The following is a 19,950-nucleotide window of genomic DNA, read 5'->3' as shown; positions in this document are numbered from 1 at the left end:
AGGTAGATATGTACATGTAGGCAGGGATTAGGAGAAAGTGACTGGTAGCAGGATAAATAATAATGTAATAGTAAACAGGATGCCAGCAGCATGTGGGTGTGTGCGTGGTGGTGAGTGTATGTAAGTGTGTGGGTATTAGTGTTAGTATGTGTGTGCAAGAGGTCAGTAGGCGTCACAGGCGGATGGATACACAGTGCCTTCAGAAAGTATTCATACCCCTTGACTTAATCCACATTTTGTTTGTACAGCCTGAATTAAAAATGGATTTAAATCGATTTTTTTTTCTCAACCATCAACACACATAATACCCCATAATGACAAAGTAAAAAAAAACATGTTTTTAAATATTTGCGAATTTATAGAAAATTAAATACAGAAATCTAATTTACATCTCACACAATACCCCATAATGACAAAATGAAAACATGTTTTTAGACATTTTTACAAATGTATTGAAAATGAAATACAGAAATATCTAATTTACATAAGTATTCACACCCAGTCAATTCTTTGTAGGAGCACTTTTGGCAGTGATTACAGCTGTGAGTCTTTTTGGTTAAGTCTCTAAGAACCTTCCACACCTGGATTGTGCAACATTTGCCCATTTTATTCTTTAAAAAAGTATTATTCTTCAAGCTCTGTCAAATTGGTTGTTGATCATTGCTAGACAACTATTTTCAGGTCTTGCCATAGATTTAACTGGAACCATAGTCAAAACTGTATCTCAGCTACTCAGGAACATTCACTGTCTTCTTGGTAAGTAACTCCAGTGTAGATTTGGCTTTGTGTTTTAGGTTATTGTCCTGCTGAAAAGTGAATTCATCAGGGCGGCAGGTAGCTTAGTGGGTAAGAGCGTTGTGCCAGTAACCGAAAGGTCGCTGGTTCTAATCCCCGAGCCGACTAGGTGAAAAATCTGTCGAAGTGCCCTTAAGCAAGGCACTTAACCCTAATTGCTCCTGTAAGTCGCTCTGGATAAGAGCATCTGCTAAATGACTAAAATGTAAATGTATCTCCCAGTGTCTGGTGGAAAGCAGACTGAACCAGGTTTTGCTCAAGGATTTTGCCTGTGCTTAGTTCCATTCCATTAATTTTTTTGATCCTGAAAAACACCCCAGTCCTTAACGATTACAAGCATACCAATAACATGATTCAGCCACCACTATGCTTGAAAATATGGAGAGATGCGGTGCTCAGTTAATTGCTTTGCCAGATGTTTTGCAGTATTACTTTAGTGCCTTGTTGGAAACAGGATGCATGTTTTGGAATATTTTTATTCTGTACAGGCTTCCTTCATTTCACTTTGTCAATTAGATTAGTATTGTGGAGTAACTAGAATGTTGTCGATCCATCCTCAGTTTTCTCCTATCACAGCCATTAAACTCTGTAACTGTTTTAAAGTCACCATTGGCCCCATGGTGAAATCCCTGAGCGGTTTCCCTCCTCGGGCAACTGAGTTAGGAAGGATGCCTGTATTTTTGTAGTGACTTGGTGTATTGATACACCATCCAAAGTGTAGTTAATAGCTATTTTTTATTTTTCTTTGCGAGACATTGGAAAATCTCCTTGGTCTTTGCGTTTGAATTTGTGTTTGAAATTCACTGCTCGACTGAGGGACCTTACAGATAATTGTATGTGTGGAGTACAGCGATGAGGTTGTCATTCAAAAATCATGTTAAACACTTATTGCACACAGAGTGAGTCCATGCAACTTGTGTGACTTTTTAAGCCCATTTTTACTCCTGAACTTATTTAGACTTTACAAAGGGGTTAAATACTTATTGACGCAAGACATTTCAGCTTTTCATTTTTTATTAATTTGTAAACATTTCAAAAATTATTATTCCACTTTGACATTATGGGGTATTGTGTGTAGGCCAGCGACAAAAATCACAATTTTATCCATTTTAAATTCAGGCTGTAACACAACAAAATGTGGAAAAAGTCAAGGTGTGTGAATACTTTCTGAAGTACATGTAAACAGGGCTGAAAAGTGATTGTAGCAGAAATATGGTAATATACTAATGATAATATATACATGTAAACAGGAGTAATAGTGACCAGTAGCAGGATTAATAGATATATACGAAATGTGTTTGACCATCTGAGATGCATAGTTGGGCGGCAGGTAGCTTAGTGGGTAAGAGCGTTGTGCCAGTAACCGAAAGGTCGCTGGTTCTAATCCCCGAGCCGACTAGGTGAAAAATCTGTCAATGTGCCCTTGAGCAAGGCACTTAACCCTAATTGCTCCTGTAAGTCGCTCTGGATAAGAGCGTCTGCTAAATGACAAAAAAATAAATAAATAAAATAGTTAAATAGAGCTTGCCATCATTGATGATGTTCTAGGATTTTAGAACTGCAACCAGCAGAAACTGCTTTAACTTTTTCATCTCTATTAGCCTGGTTCTAGGTCTGTTCAGCAGTGCAAACAGACAGCACAAACAGATCTTGGACCAGGCTATAACTCTATTGATTGTAATGTTACGTTTGCTGCCTGTTTGTCTGTCTGTCCTCTCCCGTCCTAGATCTCAGAATGGAAGACACAAGCCTCTCTAGCCTTCCTGAACCAGACCCAGAACCTGATCATCGGCTCAGGCCTACTGGCCGGGTCACTGCTCTGTGCCTACTTTGTCCAGGACGGCAAGTTTAAGGTACTGAGCTCGGAGCCCTTACTAGCTTAAAGGGGAAGTTTAGTATTTTACTAATTAATGTTAGATGGTTCCTCACTCTGACAATAGTCTATGAGCCAGGACAAACTATAATCCATGTTTGGATTTTGTTAAAGAGCCACTTTCAGGGTGAGAAACCATTTAACATGAAGTTGTAAAAGTTCCCTGTTAAAGGCCTAGATACTCATTATACTACCCTTTTCACACTATTGAGCCGACTATTGTCCTTATGGTGAATGTCTGGATGCCTAACCTGACCAGTGCAGCTTAGTTTGGCTCAGTAGTGTAAAAAGCCCTATTGGCCCACCTCAAACTCTCTCTGCTCATCCACTTTTCTATCTTCTATGCTAGGGCTATGTTGTTTTGTCCTACATTAGATTAGAAAACTTTATTGTACTCTAATAAGTAAATTCTTTGCAGCTTGCCTTGCAGACAAAAGCAATCAATACAAATACAAAGTTCATAGTAGCTAGCTAACTTTTTAGTTTGGATCCTGCGACACAGTTGGCATCAGTTGCTGTTATTGCTAGTCTCTGTCCAGTGATCCTGCCGACCAAGGACGGGTCTGAGGCACTATTTGGCGTTGCAGCTAGCCTAGCTGCTCGCTAGCAGCATATCAAGCTAGCTGGGTTTTCTTGAGGGCTTGAACGCAGCCCGCGACACGGTTAGCCATTGTGGCTGGGACTGCAGATTGTTCCGGGTTTGTGGCTGTCTAGATCCCTGCTGTTTGTTGTTTTCAATCATCCCCGTGTCCTGCCCTGTCTGGAACTGCGAGGAGTAACAGCGTAACCTACGTTGCTAGCTACCATGACAAAAGACTAAAACCGGCGGGAGTACCGTTGTCGAGGACAGTGGTGTCTCTCTATCACACGTGAAGGATCTTTTAAACAAACAAAAAGAGTTCTACAAGCAGTTGTTACAACATCAAGAAAATAGCTTCAAGTGCTTTGTCCAAATAATGGTGGGTTCAACTAATAAAATAATGGACGACCTGACCAGAGTGGTCCAGGACCTAAAGAACAGTTTGCAGTTCTCTCATGGTCAGCTCGATGAGTTGAAACAGGAGAACGGCAAGATTACAGCAATCTGTAAGTCATTAAGAGAGGACATCAGTTCTGTGTGTGAATCCATGATAACAATTTCGAGGGACAATCAAAGTGTAACAACATGGTTGTAGATGGAATTGCAGAATCTCCACACGAGACCTGGACGGAGTCTGAGGACAAAGTGAGGGAAATGATCTCTGAGAAATTGAAGATGGACAACAGGAAGATTGAGGTGGAGCGCGCCCACAGGACTGGAAAACCCACCACCGGCCCAGGTGACAGGCCCAGGCCGATAGTGGTCAAGTTCCTGAGGTTCAACGACAAGGTAGCTGTTCTGGAAAGAGCCAAGAACTTGAGAGGAATGTATATCTTTCTCAACGAGGACTATCCTGAAGCTGTGCGCCAGAAGAGGAAATAACTCGATTTTGCAGGTTTTCCTACTTACAAAGCATGTAGAGGTCTGTAATTTTTATCATAGGTACACTTCAACTGTGAGAGACAGAATCTAAAACAAAAATCCAGAAAATCACATTTGTATGATTTTTAAGTAATTCATTTGCATTTTATTGCATGACATAAGTATTTGATCACCTACCAACCAGTAAGAATTCCGGCTCTCACAGACCTGTTAGTTTTTCTTTAAGAAGCCCTCCTGTTCTCCACTCATTACCTTTATTAACTGCACCTGTTTTGAACTCATTACCTGTATAAAAGACATCTGTCCACACACTCAATCAAACAGACTCCAACCTCTCCACAATAGCCAAGACCAGAGAGCTGTGTAAGGACATCAGGGATTCAATTGTAGACCTGGGACCACAGTCTCAAAGAAAACCATTAGTAACACACTACGCCATCATGGATTAAAATCCTGCAGCGCACGCAAGGTCCCCCTGCTCAAGCCAGCGCATGTCCAGGCCCGTCTGAAGTTTGCCAATGACAATCTGGATGATCCAGAGGAGGAATGGGAGAAAGTCATGTGGTCTGATGAGACAAAAATATAGCTTTTTGGTCTAAACTCCACTCGCTGTGTTTGGAGGAAGAAGAAGGATGAGTACAACCCCAAGAACACCATCCCAACAGTGAAGCATGGAGGTGGAAACATCATTATTTGGGGATGCTTTTCTGTAAAGGGGACAGGACGACTGCACCATATTGAGGGGAGGATGGATGGGGCCATGTATCGCGAGATCTTGGCCAACAACCTCCTTCCCTCAGTAAGAGCATTGAAGATGGGTCGTGGCTGGGTCTTCCAGCATGACAACGACCCGAAACACACAGCCAGGGCAACTAAGGAGTGGCTCCGTAAGAAGCATCTCAAGGTCCTGGAGTGGCCTAGCCAGTCTCCAGACCTGAACCCAATAGAAAATCTTTGGAGGGAGCTGAAAGTCCGTATTGCCCAGCGACAGCCCCGAAACCTGAAGGATCTGGAGAAGGTCTGTATGGAGAAGTGGGCCAAAATCTCTGCTGCAGTGTGTGCAAACCTGGTCAAGACTTACAGGAAACGTATGATCTCTGTAATTGCAAACAAAGCTTTCTGTACCAAATATTAAGTTCTGCTTTTCTGATGTATCAAATACTTATGTCATGCAATAAAATGCAAATTAATTGCTTAAAAATCATGCTCAGCATATGTGGGAACTCCTTCAATACTGTTGGAAAAGCATTCCAGGTGAAGCTGGTTGAGAGAATGCCAAGAGTGTGCAAAGCTGTCATCAAGGCAAAGGGTGGCTATTTGAAGAATCTCAAATGTAAAATATATTTTAATTTGTTTAACAATTTCTTGGTTACTACATGATTCCGTATGTGTTATTTCATAGTTTTGATGTCTTCACTATTATTCTACCATGTAGAAAATAGTAAAAATAAAGAAAAAGCCTTGAATGAGTAGGTGTGTCCAAACTTTTGACTGGTACTGTACAGTCGTGGTCAAACGTTTTGAACTGCTGCCTCAGTTTTGATGGTGGCAATTTGCATATACTCCAGAATGTCATGAAGAGTGATCAGATGAATTGCAATTAATTGCAAAGTCCCTCTTTGCCATGAAAATGAATTTAATCCCCAAAAAACATTTCCACTGCATTTCAGCCCTGCCACAAAAGGACCAGCTGCCATCATGTCAGTGATTCTCTCGTTAACACAGGTGAGAGTGTTGACGAGGACAAGGCTGGAGATCACTCTGTCATGCTGATTGAGTTAGAATAACAGAATGGAAGCTTTAAAAGGAGGGTGGTGCTTGAAATCATTGTTCTTCCTCTGTTAACCATGGTTACCTGCAAGGAAATACGTGCCGTCATCATTGCTTTGCACAAAAAGGGCTTCACAGGCAAGGATATTGCTGCTAGTAAGATTGCACCTAAATCAACCATTTATCGGATCATCAAGAACTTCAAGGAGAGACGTTCAATTGTTGTGAAGAAGGCGTCAGGTCGCCCAAGAAAGTCCAGCAAGCGCCAGGACCGTCTCCTAAAGTTGATTCAGCTGCGGGATCGGGGCACCACCAGTGCAGAGCTTGCTCAGGAATGGCAGCCGGCAGATGTGAGTGCATCTGCACGCACAGTGAGGCGAAGACTTTTGGAGGATGGCCTGGTGTCAAGAAGGGCAGCAAAGAACCCACTTCCCTCCAGGAAAAACATCAGGGACAGACTGATATTCTGCAAAAGGTACAGGGATTGGACTGCTGAGGCCTGGGTTAAAGTCATTTTCTCTGATGAATCACCTTTCTGATTGTTTGGGGCATCCGGAAAACACCTTGTCCGGAGAAGACAAGGTGAGCACTACCATCAGTCCTGTGTCATGCCAACAGTAAAGCATCCTGAGACCATTCATGTGTGGGGTTGCTTCTCAGCCAAGGGAGTGGGCTCACTCACAAATTTGCCTAAGAACACAGCCATGAATAAAGAATGGTACCAACACATCCTCAGAGAGCAACTTCTCCCAACCATCCAAGAACAGTTTGGTGACGACCAATGCCTTTTCCAGCATGATGGAGCACCTTGCCATAAGGCAAAAGTGATAACTAAGTGGCTCGGGGAACAAAACATTGACATTTTGGGTCCATGGCCAGGAAACTCCCCAGACCTTAATCCCATTGAGAACTTGTGGTCGATCCTCAACAGGCGGGTGGACAAACAAAAACCCACAAATTCTGACAAACTCCAAGCGTTGATTATGCAAGAATGGGCTGCCATCAGTCAGGATGTGGCCCAGAAGTTAATTGACAGCATGCCCGGGCGGATTGCAGAGGTCTTGAAAAAGAAGGGTCAACACTGCAAATATTGACTCTTTGCATAAACTTAATGTAATTGTCAATAAAAACCTTTGACACTTACGGAATGCTTGTAATTATACTTCAGTATACCATAGTAACATCTGACAAAAATATCTCATAACACTGAAGCAGCGAACTTTGTGAAGACCAATACTTGTGTCATTCTCAAAACGTTTGACGACGACTGTACATTCAAGTCAGCTGCTGTGAATCGTAGCCTGGTTAAACCAAACTGAATGGAATGAAACAATAGTGAGCCAAGTGTTCAGGCATGTTTAACCAGGCTAATGCACTCTATTTCCAGGTTGGAGACTTTGTCCTCTTTGGCACCTACATCATCCAGCTCTACACCCCTCTCAACTGGTTTGGAACCTACTACAGGTGAGAGTTGTTATGGGCTGGGTTTCAATTCTACTTCCTGGCATCCTTCCCTAGTCTCTTATGTCTATCACTTATAGCTAAATGGACTGTATATGTTTCCACCCTATTGCTTCCACATTGTCTTACTAGATCAGGAAAGACACAAGCAAATGAAGCTAGACTATTGACACATCTATGAGAGGTGTTGTTTATATTATAATGTACTACAGTACCCATAATGCACAACATGGGCTCTGTATAATACATATGTTCTCATCCTCCACAGAATGATCCAGAACTCCTTTATCGACATGGAGAGCATGTTTAAGCTCTTCACAGAGGAAGAGGAGGTAATTTTGAAATTGGTTGTCAATGACCAGCTTTTTGGTGTGTATGGGAGCTTTTCAATTGGGCAAAAGTCTGTCCTCTCCTTGACTCCTCCGTCCTCCGTGACCCATAAACCGTTAAGTGGTCGAGTGATCGAGAAGTGCCAATTTGTAAGTAGGTAGTCTTCTCCCATCCTCGATTACCTACTTCGACAGAGGATGCACAATATTATCCTTGCGGCAGGTAGCACGGAAGTGTTTTAAAATCCCTTTGAATCAGCTTTTGTTTTCTCGAAGGAGAACTATACACTACACTACTTATCCTTTTATCTATAAAATGTCTTGCACAACTAGCTAATTTTGTTTTATATCACTTTAAACATTTATTTTGCTGTAATTTATATATTTTTATGTGCTTTATCTTGATTTCTCTTCAGGTGAAGGATGTGGTGAATGCAGGGAACCTTCTTTATAAACTGGGAAAAGTGGAGTTTGAGAATGTGTACTTTAATTACATTGATGGGTAAGTCCTAAGATTTTTTTAAAATTTATATTTAGGTCTTGTTTGTACTGATGAGTTGTGTGTAAGCTATACACGGATACTGATTCAGAAACAGTTTGATGAATAATCATAGTTGTGGTAGTTCCAGCGTTCTCCTTTGATTAAATATATATTTTGTGCTTCTGTGTGTTTTTTTAAGGAAGGAGATCCTTAAGAACGTATCATTCACTGTGCAGCCAGGCCAGACTGTTGCATTGGTAAGATTGAATTCCAAGCTTCCAAGCATTACCCAGAGGTTACGCACACTTGAGCAGTGTTTGATTTCTCTATCAGTCATGTGATGGTTTGTGTCTGGACCATGTGTAGTACAGATGTTTCTTGCTTCTCAACAGTTTGTGCGTTTGTGTTGACATCCCTAGGTTGGCCCGTCAGGGTGTGGTAAGAGCACCATCCTTCGCCTGCTCTTCCGTTTCTATGACGTCCAGGGGGGATGCATCAGCATCGATGGCCAGGACATCTCTAAGGTGAGTAATTTACCCAGTTGCAAGAAAATAGTTCCCAGACAAACTGCCTTGTTAGCACATGCTGTTGATGGATTCTGACTTCTAAACTTGAAATATTGTTAATCATCAGTTATCCTTTAGAAAGGAGGAGTGCCATAGTCTGGTTAAAGGTTATCTGTAGGAGGAATGTATATGGTGGAGTCAATTAAGGTTGGATAGGAGCCAGGGGGCTTTGGAATGTACTGAGTAAAGGAACAGTTTATTACCCACATCACTTAACTTCCTGCCTAGCAATAAAGATGTAATGTTTAGAGCGAAGGAGTTCACCTAAATTGGAGTATATATACAGTGAGGGGAAAAAGTATTTGATCCCCTGCTGATTTTGTACGTTTGCCCACTGACAAAGACATGATCAGTCTAATTTTAATGGTAGGTTTATTTGAACAGTGAGAGACAGAATAACAACAACAAAATCCAGAAAAACGCATGTCAAAAATGTTATAAATTGATTTGCATTTTAATGAGGGAAATAAGTATTTGACCCCTCTGCAAAACATGACTTAGTACTTGATGGCAAAACCCTTGTTGGCAATCACAGAGGTCAGACGTTTCTTGTAGTTGGCCACCAGGTTTGCACACATCTCAGTAGGGATTTTGTTCCACTCCTCTTTGCAGATCTTCTCCAAGTTATTAAGCTTTCGAGGCTGACATTTGGCAACTCGAACTTTCAGCTCCCTCCACAGATTTTCTATGGGATTAAGGTCTGGAGACTGGCTAGGCCACTCCAGGACCTTAATGTGCTTCTTCTTGAGCCACTCTTTTGTTGCCTTGGCTGTGTGTTTTGGGTCATTGTCATGCTGGAATACCCATCCACGACCCATTTTCAATGCCCTGGCTGAGGGAAGGAGGTTCTCACCCAAGATTTGACGGTACATGGCCCCGTCCATCGTCCCTTTGATGAGGTGAAGTTGTCCTGTCCCCTTAGCAGAAAAACACCCCCAAAGCATAATGTTTCCACCTCCATGTTTGACGGTGGGGATGGTGTTCTTGGGGTCATAGGCAGCATTTCTCCTCCTCCAAACACCGCGAGTTGAGTTGATGCCAAAGAGCTCGATTTTGGTCTCATCTGACCACAACACTTTCACCCATTTCTCCTCTGAATCATTCAGATGTTCATTGGCAAACTTCAGACGGCCCTGTATATGTGCTTTCTTGAGCAGGGGGACCTTGCGGGCGCTGCAGGATTTCAGTCCTTCACGGTGTAGTGTCTTACCAATTGTTTTCTTGGTGACTATGGTCCCAGCTGCCTTGAGATCATTGACAAGATCCTCCCGTGTAGTTTTGGGCTGATTCCTCACCGTTCTCATGATCATTGCAACTCCACGAGGTGAGATCTTGCATGGAGCCCCAGGCCGATGGAGATTGACAGTTATTTTGTGTTTCTTCCATTTGCGAATAATCGCACCAACTGTTGTCACCTTCTCACCAAGCTGCTTTGGCGAAGGTCTTGTAGCCCATTCCAGCCTTGTGTAGGTGTACAATCTTGTCCCTGACATCCTTAGAGAGCTCTTTGGTCGTGGCCATGGTGGAGAGTTTGGAATCTGATTGATTGCTTCTGTGGACAGGTGTCTTTTATACAGGTAACAAACTGAGATTAGGAGCACTCCCTTTAAGAGTGTGCTCCTAATCTCAGCTCGTTACCTGTATAAAAGACACCCGGGAGCCAGAAATCTTTCTGATTGAGAGGGGGTCAAATACTTATTTCCCTCATTAAAATGCAAATCAATTTATAACATTTTTGACATGCGTTTTTCTGGATGTTTTTGTTGTTATTCTGTCTCTCACTGTTCAAATACACCTACCATTAAAATTATAGACTGGTCATTTCTTTGTCAGTGGGCAAACGTACAAAATCAGCAGGGGATCAAATACGTTTTTCCCTCACTGTAAATGTGTTGGTTGGAACATGTTTTTTGTCTGTGCAGCTGTCTGACCCATTGGGCGAATAAACTTGGTTTGAGCTTTCCGTAGTTGTCCGTGCATTTTTTGTGTATTCGTTAGAACCTAACACTGTATATAACATTAGGTTTGTTATACGTTGGTGGTCTACTGGTTGAGGTATACAGTATTGTTAATATGATACACCTGGGTCGTGTTCATTAGGCACCAAATTAAGAAAAAACAATTATTATCTGGACGATTGAAAACGTTTTCCCGTTGCATGTCCTAATGAGCTTGACCCTGTATTAATATAGTGTATTCTGAGCCTCTTGGTATCTGGGTGCAGGTTAAGCAGGTGTCTCTGCGTGCCCACATCGGTGTGGTGCCCCAGGACACGGTCCTCTTCAACGACAACATCCGTGACAACATCCGCTACGGGCGCGTCTCCGCCAGCGACCACGAAGTGGAGGAGGCGGCTATCGCCGCAGACATTCATGAGAAGATCCAGACGTTCCCAGAAGGTACGGAAATACCTTTTGACGGTTTCCCGGACACCGATTAAGCCTCGTCCTAGACTAAAACACTTTTTAAATGGAGATTCTCCATTGAGTCCAGGATTAGGCTTAATCTGTAACTGGAAAACAGAGCTGTATGTTGCCATTATATTTCTGTCTGTAGTTAACCTGAAGTTGGCTTATTTTTTTTATTTTCTTTTCACCTTTTATTTAACCAGGTAAGCCAGTTGAAAACAAGTTCTCATTTACAACTGCGACCTGGCCAAGATAAAGCAAAGCAGTGCGATAAAAACAACAACACAGAGTTACATATGGGGTAAAACAAAACATAAAGTCAAAAATACCACAGAAAATATATATACAGTGTGTGCAAATGTAGCAAGTTATGGAGGTAAGGCAATAAATAGGCCATAGTGCAAAATAATTACAATTAGTATTAACACTGGAATGATAGATGTGCAAGAGATGATGTGCAAATAGAGATACTGGAGTGCAAATGAGCAAAATAAATAACAATATGGGGATGAGGTAGTTGGCTTTGTTGAGAGATAGGAAGCCAATTCTAGATTTCACTTTGGATTGGAGATGCTTGATGTGAGTCTGGAAGGAGATTTTACAGTCTAACCAGACACCTAGGTATTTGTAGTTGTCCACATACTCTAGGTCAGACCCGTCGAGAGTAGTGATTCTAGTCGGGTGGGCGGGTGCCAGCAGCGTTCGATTGAAGAGCATGCATTTAGTTTTACTAGTGTTTAAGAGCAGTTGGAGGTTACGGAAGGAGTGTTGTATGGCATTGAAGCTCGTTTGGAGGTTTGTTAACACAGTGTCCAATGACGGGCCAGATGTATACAAAATGGTGTCGTCTGCGTAGAGGTGGATCTGAGAGTCACCAGCAGCAAGAGCGACATCATTGATATACACAGAGAAAAGAGTCGGCCCAAGAATTGAACCCTGTGGCACCCCCATAGAGACTGCCATAGGTCCAGACAACAGGCCCTCCGATTTGACACATTGAACTCTATCTGAGAAGTAGTTGGTGAACCAGGCGAGGCAGTCATTTGAGAAACCAAGGCTATTTAGTCTGCCAATAAGAATGCGGTGTTTGACAGAGTCGAAAGCCTTGGCCAGGTCGATGAAGACTGCTGCACAGTACTGTCTATTATCAATCGTGGTTATAATATATTTTAGGACCTTGAGCATGGTTGACGTGCACCCATGACCAGCTCGGAAACCGGAATGCATAGCGGAGAAGGTACGGTGGGATTCGAAATGGTCGGTGATCTGTTTGTTAACTTGGCTTTCAAAAACTTTCGAAAGGCAGGGCAGGATGGATATAGGTCTGTAACAGTTTGGATCTAGAGTGTCAGCCCCTTTTGAAGAGGGGGATGACCGCGGCAGCTTTCCAATCTCTGGGGATCTCAGATGTTATGGGTGTCAATATTGTGGTCGTGTGTAGCTCAATTGGTAGAGCATGGCGCTTGTAACGCCAGGGTAGTGGGTTCGATCCCCGGGACCACCCATACGTAAGAATGTATGCACACATGACTGTAAGTCGCTTTGGATAAAAGCATCTGCTAAATGGCATATTATTATTATTATTATTATTATTGTTGTTTTAAGGGTTTGTATAGGTGTTTTTTATTTGCCAACCACATTTGCCGAAGCATTTTGGCATGCACATCTAAATCTCCTCAAACAAGTGGTGATATTTGCAGAGGTCACACATTAGCTGCCAGGTGCATTGTTACTGTATGAGGTGAGTGACGTTTGTCTCTGTGTTGTCTCTGTCTGTCCCCCTCCCAGGATATGACACCCAGGTGGGCGAGAGGGGTCTGAAGCTGAGTGGAGGGGAGAAGCAGAGGGTGGCTATCGCCCGGACTATCCTCAAGGCCCCTCACATCATCCTGCTGGATGAGGTAAACTTTCAGGAAGGGCCACCAGGAGGGTCAATGACTTTGTTCAAATAGGTGTAGGGTGAAGATGCCCCTAGACAAATACTTTAAAAACACACACTTCCTCCCTCCTTTCCTTGAAGTTATTGCTGAGCTGTCACAAATTGATAGGTGAAAGCAACAGCTCTTTCACTTAGCTTTCACCAGTCCAGCCATGTCAGATCAGATATTTCTTCAAGGATGAGAGGAAGGAAGGATGTATTCGAAGAGGGACAATGTTTGCCCCCACACCACTGATCCCCCTTTCATATTGTGTTACTGTGGATTAATACGAGTTCACTGAACTTGAATATTTTAGTCATGTGTCCTATCTCATAAAACTTTCCCTCTGCACAGGCCACATCTGCTCTAGACACACAGACGGAGCGCAACATTCAGGCGTCGCTCACCAAAGTGTGCTCCAATCGGACCACCATCGTCGTGGCTCACAGGTAAGGGATGGGTCTCAGGTGGATAGAGGGTACCCATACAGTGCCTTGCAAAAGTAATCATCCCCCTTGGCGTTTTTCCTATTTTGTTGCATTACAACCTGTAATTTCAAATTATTTTTATTTGGATATCATGTAATAGACATACACAAAATAGTCCAAATTGGTGAAGTGAAATGAAAAAAGTAACTTGTTTCAAAAAAATCAATAACGGAAAACTGGTGCATGCATATGTATTCACCCCCTTTGCTATGAAGCCCCTAAATAATATCTGGTGCAACCAATTACCTTCAGCAGTCACGTAATTAGTTAAATAAAGTCCACCTGTCTGCAATCTAAGTGTCACATGATCTGTCACATGATCTCAGTATATATACACACCTGTTCTGAAAGGCCCCAGAGTCTGCAACACCACTAAGCAAGGGGCACCACCATGAAGATCAAGGAACTCTCCAAACAGGTCAGGGACAAAGTTGTGGAGAAGTACAGATCAGGGTTGGGTTATAAAAAACTTTGAACATCCCACGTAGCACCATTAAATCCATTATTAAAAAATGGAAAGAATATGGCACCACAACAAACCTGCCAAGAGAGAGCCGCCCACCAAAACTCACGGACCAGGCAAGGAGGGCATTAATCAGAGGCAACAAAGAGACCAAAGATAACCCTGAAGGAGCTGCAAATTTCCACAGTGGAGTTTGGAGTATCTGTCCATAGGACCACTTTAAGCCGTACACTCCACAGAGCTGGGCTTTACGGAAGAGTGGCCAGAAAAAAGCCATTGCTTAAAGAAAAAAATAAGCAAACACGTTTGGTGTTCGCCAAAAGGCCTGTGGGAGACTCCCCAAACATATGGAAGAAGGTACTCTGGTCAGATGAGACTAAAATTTAGCTTTTTGGCCAACAAGGAAAACGCTATGTCTGGCGCAAACCCAACACCTCTCATCACCCCGAGAACACCATCAGCATCATGCTGTGGGGATGTTTTTCATCGGCAGGGACTGGGAAACTGGTCAGAATTGAAGGAATGATGGATGGCGCTAAATACAGGTAAATTCTTGAGGGAAACCTGTTTCAGTCTTCCAGAGATTTGAGACTGGGACGGTTCACCTTCCAGCAGGACAATGACCCTAAGCATACTGCTAAAGCAACACTCGAGTGGTTTAAGGGGAAACATTTAGATGTCTTGGAATGGCCTAGTCAAAGTCCAGACCTCAATCCAATTGAGAATCTGTGGTATGACTTAAAGATTGCTGTACACCAGCGGAACCCATCCAACTTGAAGGAGCTGGAGCAGTTTTGCCTTGAAGAATGGGCAAAAATCCCAGTGGCTAGCTGTAATTGCTGCAAAAGGTGGCTCTACAAAGTATTGACTTTGGGGGGGGGTGAATAGTTCTGTTTTTTTTTGTCTTATTTCTTGTTTGTTTCACAATAAAAAATATTTTTGCTTCTTCAAAGTGGTAGGCATGTTGTGTAAATCAAATGATACAAACAAAAATCTATTTTAATTCCAGGTTGTAAGGCAATAAAATAGGAAAAATGGCAAGGGGGGTGAATACTTTCGCAAGCAACTGTACATTAGGATCAGTGGAGGCTGCTGAGGGGAGGACGGCTCATAATAATGGCTAGAACAGAGCGAATGGAATGGCATCATGATGTATTGGATACCATTCCTCTCCAACCATTACCACGAGCCCGTCCTCCCCAATTAAGGTGCCACCAACCTCCTGTGATTAGGACACACACATTTCTCCCCTCTAATGCTAAGTTTGTATGGTTTGGATCTGTCTGGTCTGTAGTTTGATTGTGAATTGTCTGTCTTCAGGTTGTCGACCATCATCAGCGCCGACCAGATTCTTGTTCTAAGTGACGGTCAGATTGCAGAGCGAGGACGGTGAGTGAATGGTTGAAAGAGTGATTGTTCTATTGTTGCACACTCCACAAGCCTATTCCAATCAAAATATTATTTTATGCTGTTCAAGAAACAAACATCTAAAGAATGTATGTAAACGCCAAAAATGGGACAGACCAATGTTTATGATGCTTCTCACACTCAGTGGTGGAAAAAGTACTGAAAAGTAAAGATACCTTAATAGAAAATAAAAGTAAAAGTGAAAGTCACCCAGTAAAATACTACTTGAGTAAAAGTCTAAAAGTATTTGGTTTTAAATATACTTAAGTATCAATAGTAAATGTAATTGCTAAAATGTACTTAAGTATCAAAAGTAAAAATGTCAAATTCCTTATATTAAGCAAACCAGGCACAATTGTCTTTTTTTTATTTTTTTAGGAATAGCCAGTGGCACATTCCAACACTCAGACATAATTTACAAACAAAGCATTTTGTGTTTAGTGAGTCCGCCTGATCAGAGGCAGTAGGGATGACCAGTGATGTTCTCTTGATAAGTATGTGAATTGGAACATTTTCCTGTCAAAATGTAACGAGTACTTTTGGGTGTCAGGGAAAATGTATGGTGTAAAAAGTGCATTATTTTCTTTAGGAATGTAGTGAAGTAAAAGTTGGCAAAAGTATAAATAGTGAAGTACAGATACCCCAAAACACGACTTAAGTAGTCCTTTAAAGTATTTTTACTTAAGTACTTTACACCACTGCTCACACTATAGTCCTATTCTCAAAACCATTCAGTGCCCATGTGGGAACATGTCGGCATAGTACATGATGATGATGTTAATGGTGATTGTATGTCCCCATTTTAACTACATATTCTCCACTTTCTCCCTCCCAGGCATGATGAGCTGCTGGCTAAGGGAGGGTTGTACTGTGACATGTGGATGAATCAGCAACAGGCCCAGGACTCGGACTCAGCCTCTGACACAGAAGCCAAAGACAGAAAGTCTGAGAAACTACAGCCCCCATCACCCACTGCAGGCCACAGGAGCCACTGAGGATAGAGTGAGAGGTCAAGGATATGTAGATATTGTGAGGAGGTGGACGAGGGATGCAGGGAGAGGATTAGATGCCTCAAAAGGCTGTTTTTTCTGCACTTTTTTAGGGTATCCGTCCATTGAGGTTCATTCTGTTATGAGTGAAGTTTTAAGCACATATTTATTGGGTATTTTATGTTTGATCATTCAGTCAAAATGTTTGTGCCATGAATGCCTCAGGCCAGTTGTTTTTAAGTGTATTCTGGATCGTGTTCATTAGGGCAACTAACAGAAAATGTTTTAAAACACCGGAACAAAGTTCCTCGCTGTTATCGCATTGACAGACACTACGATACCAGTTATGTTACATGCGTCTGTCCACGAGAGATTAGTGCCTAATTAACACGACCCAGGACTCAGTATAATCCATCCTCTTGCTGTCTGAAGTTGATTGACTGCAGCCGGCCAGAGAAATGGCAGGAAGTCCAAAGTAGACGAATACCTACCCTTTAGCGCAGGTATAGGCAGTTAGGCACCTTGAATTGTTGACTAATGTTTAGGGGTTGAGAAATTTGTTTTATTTACAACATCTAGAGATGGTGTTATTGAACAGGTTCATTGTAAATTATTTTTTTGTTTTTACTATACCCACTTTAACCTTATTTTGTTATCGACTATACAAGCAATATACTTACATTATACTTTATAGACTTAATGAAAAGATTCAGACCGATTTTGAATGTTTAACAAAGAAATCAATTGTACTCTTAATTGTTACAAAGTACAAAGGTATGTGTACGAGAACTTCAACTTGAAAATACACATTTGGTTATTAGTAAAACAGATATTTAGTCTGTATTTGGTCCGTTTCACATCCAAGCTGCATCAATTTTACTCCAATCAGACTCTGGCATTATCATGTACAGTCTAGGTGTTGACTGATACATGCAAAATTATCCTGGCTGTAACTTTTATTTGTCACCAATGGTGATCAATAAGAACTACTGGCTGTATATTATAGAGAACAGAATCGATAGAGTTGACAATTCCCAGCGGAAAAGAAAACCTTTATCTATGAATGAACTCTATTCTCAACCCTGTCTATGCTGCTACCCGTTTTGAGTAAAGAACTACTGACAGTGTATCTTTATTTTAATGGAAGAAATTAGTCTGTATTTGAATTTGTAAATATCTATGCCTTGCATTCCCAAGGCAGTGTGGAGTTTGTCAATATCTGTTGATAATAATCACACTTCATTTACAGTACATATTGTCAAATTCTGTTTCATTTATTTAAAAAATAGTCATAAGGGAAGATCTAGCCATTTAGCTGAACTTGAGTTATTTGAGAGAGAATGGGGACTTTATGTCTTCATGAAGTCCCTAGGTTTACGGGTTTGGGGTTGAATCGGAATTGGAAACTGTCTGCATTAATCAGGGGGAAGTGAAAACTGACATTCTTACCATCCGTATAGTGCACAGCGGACTTTACATCATGAAGCGTTATGTCAGACTGTGAACTGGTGCAGTCAAATTATTTACACTAATGCACCATGAGTTTAAAACGTTCTGTGTCAATGAGTGACATTGACACCACAGGAGGTTGGTGGCACCTTAATTGGGGAGGATGGGCTTGTGGTAATGACTGGAGCGGAATAAGTGGAATGGTATCAAATACATCAAACAATTGGTTTCCATGTGTTTGATGCCATTCAATTTACGCCATTCCAGCCATTATTATGAGCCGTCCTCCCCTCAGCAGCCTCCACTGATTGACACAGAGAAAAATGCACCCAACGAAAATCTAAAGAAATGCAACGTTTTTGTTTTGATATTAACTGCTTTGACACAATGTCAAATTGTTTTGTATGTGATTTGGGAGCATAGTTTGTTTTTAGTGTGTTCTTTGCCTTTGTCACTCTTCCAATGTTTGTGGCATCAGTCCATGCCTGGATGTCAAATACATAAATGTTTTTCTTTGTATTTATATGTTAATAAAGGGTATAATTAAAGGTGTATTATAACAAAGTGGGCTCTGTTTTTACTAATTTACCATATTGCTAGCTTTATATTATTAGACAATTGTTTGTAGCCATACAGTACATTACATAATTGTTCCCTAGACTGTTCCCTCCCTCCTTCATCTCAGCTGTTGATTGGTTTCTAAGCGGGCTTGTCAGCCATCACAACGGGGGTTGCTGATGTGCTAGCTAGCTAGCCTGAGTAAGACCAGACGCCGTTTTATAGATATTCAGCTGGAGTTCTCTCTTTCTAGTATTTGGCTAATGTTGGATAGACAGCATGGATTTCAACTCATTATTTAGTGAACGAACATTTCAATTTTCTGACTTTCAGGAAAGTTATGTTTTCACTCGCCTTGGCCTGTCATTGAGCCTACAGTAGCTGGCTATTTAGCTAGCTACGTTGACGCTAGCTGAGTTGGCTAGTTTTTAGCTAGTTATTTAGCTAACTATGACAGCTCTCAGGATCTCAGACTGGGGCGAAGATTCACCTTCCAACAGGACAACGACCCTAAGCACACAGCCAACAACGTAGGAGTGGCTTTGGGACAAGTCTCTGAATGTCCTTGAGTGGTCCAGCCAGAGCCCGGACTTGAACCCGATCAAACATTTCTGGAGAGACCTGAAAATAGCTGTGCAGCGACGCTTCCCATTCAACCTGACAGAGCTTGAGGTGATATGCAGAGAAGAATGGAAGAAACTCCCCAAATACAGGTGTGCCACGCTTGTAGCGTCATACCCAAGAAGACTCGTGGCTGTAATCGCTTTCAAAGGTTCTTCAACAAAGTACTGAGTAAAGGGTCTGAATACTTATGTAAATGTGTATTTCAGTTTATTTCTAAACTGTTTTTGCTTTGTCATTATTTTATACATTTTAGAATAAGGCTGTAACGTAACAAAATGTGGAAAAAGTCAAGGGGTCTGAATACTTTCCGAATGCACTGTATATGAAAAGTGCTACTGGCTTTTCTAGATATGTAAATGAAACGTGCTACTGAAGCAAGAAACAGTCCCATGATGCAATCATAGTTCATGTGTACTTCTTAAACAAAATCTCTTTGTGTAAGACTAAAATAAAGTGTTGGGCAAATGTTTAAAGAAAGTGGAAACTTTCAGTTGACAGGGACAGGCCCATAATGCAACCATGGTTTACGAAGCACCATTTGGCTCTGGTTTTGCCACTATCAGCATTTTGACCTATCAGTGACCTTTAACACTGCACTCTGCTCTCTCTTCAATGACATGTCAGGCCCTCAGCGTTTCAGAGAAAGATATGAGTAGATATTACACTCAACATCATGGGGTCACCAGTATTGCAACATCGAGGCATAAGATAACTGAGCAAAAGCAGATATAAGGCTAGTGGTTTGTCACAACACATCAGCAGAGACAGAGTGTGTACAATGACTTCTGTCACAAAGCAGAATATTCTACTGGCTGTTCTGATGGGAACCATCCATGCTGTCCAAGAAATCTATTAAATTAAAGCAGAAGGAGAAAATGATGCTTTTTACAATAATGTGGGAAAAGACA

At 41.8% G+C, this 19,950-nt stretch overlaps 1 protein-coding gene across 1 annotated transcript in view; it reads left to right on the top strand.

Annotated features, from left to right (window-relative positions):
- The window catches only part of LOC311112547 (ATP-binding cassette sub-family B member 6-like), a 37,642-nt gene extending 19,230 nt beyond the window's left edge, over positions 1 to 18,412 (top strand). Inside the window, exons 10-20 of the mRNA XM_084155683.1 lie at positions 2,523 to 2,648; positions 7,288 to 7,364; positions 7,630 to 7,693; positions 8,107 to 8,192; positions 8,371 to 8,428; positions 8,591 to 8,695; positions 10,962 to 11,136; positions 12,934 to 13,046; positions 13,419 to 13,513; positions 15,336 to 15,404; positions 16,258 to 18,412. Coding sequence (XP_084011809.1) covers positions 2,523 to 2,648; positions 7,288 to 7,364; positions 7,630 to 7,693; positions 8,107 to 8,192; positions 8,371 to 8,428; positions 8,591 to 8,695; positions 10,962 to 11,136; positions 12,934 to 13,046; positions 13,419 to 13,513; positions 15,336 to 15,404; positions 16,258 to 16,417 — 1,128 coding nt within the window. The 3' untranslated portion in view covers positions 16,418 to 18,412. The remainder of the gene's footprint in view (positions 1 to 2,522; positions 2,649 to 7,287; positions 7,365 to 7,629; positions 7,694 to 8,106; positions 8,193 to 8,370; positions 8,429 to 8,590; positions 8,696 to 10,961; positions 11,137 to 12,933; positions 13,047 to 13,418; positions 13,514 to 15,335; positions 15,405 to 16,257) is intronic.
- The last annotated feature ends 1,538 nt before the right edge of the window (positions 18,413 to 19,950 follow it).

This window comes from Coregonus lavaretus, assembly GCF_964263955.1.
Source record: "Coregonus lavaretus genome assembly, chromosome: 38".
Lineage (NCBI taxonomy): Eukaryota > Metazoa > Chordata > Actinopteri > Salmoniformes > Salmonidae > Coregonus > Coregonus lavaretus.
This window is presented reverse-complemented; position numbering and strand designations above follow the sequence as displayed.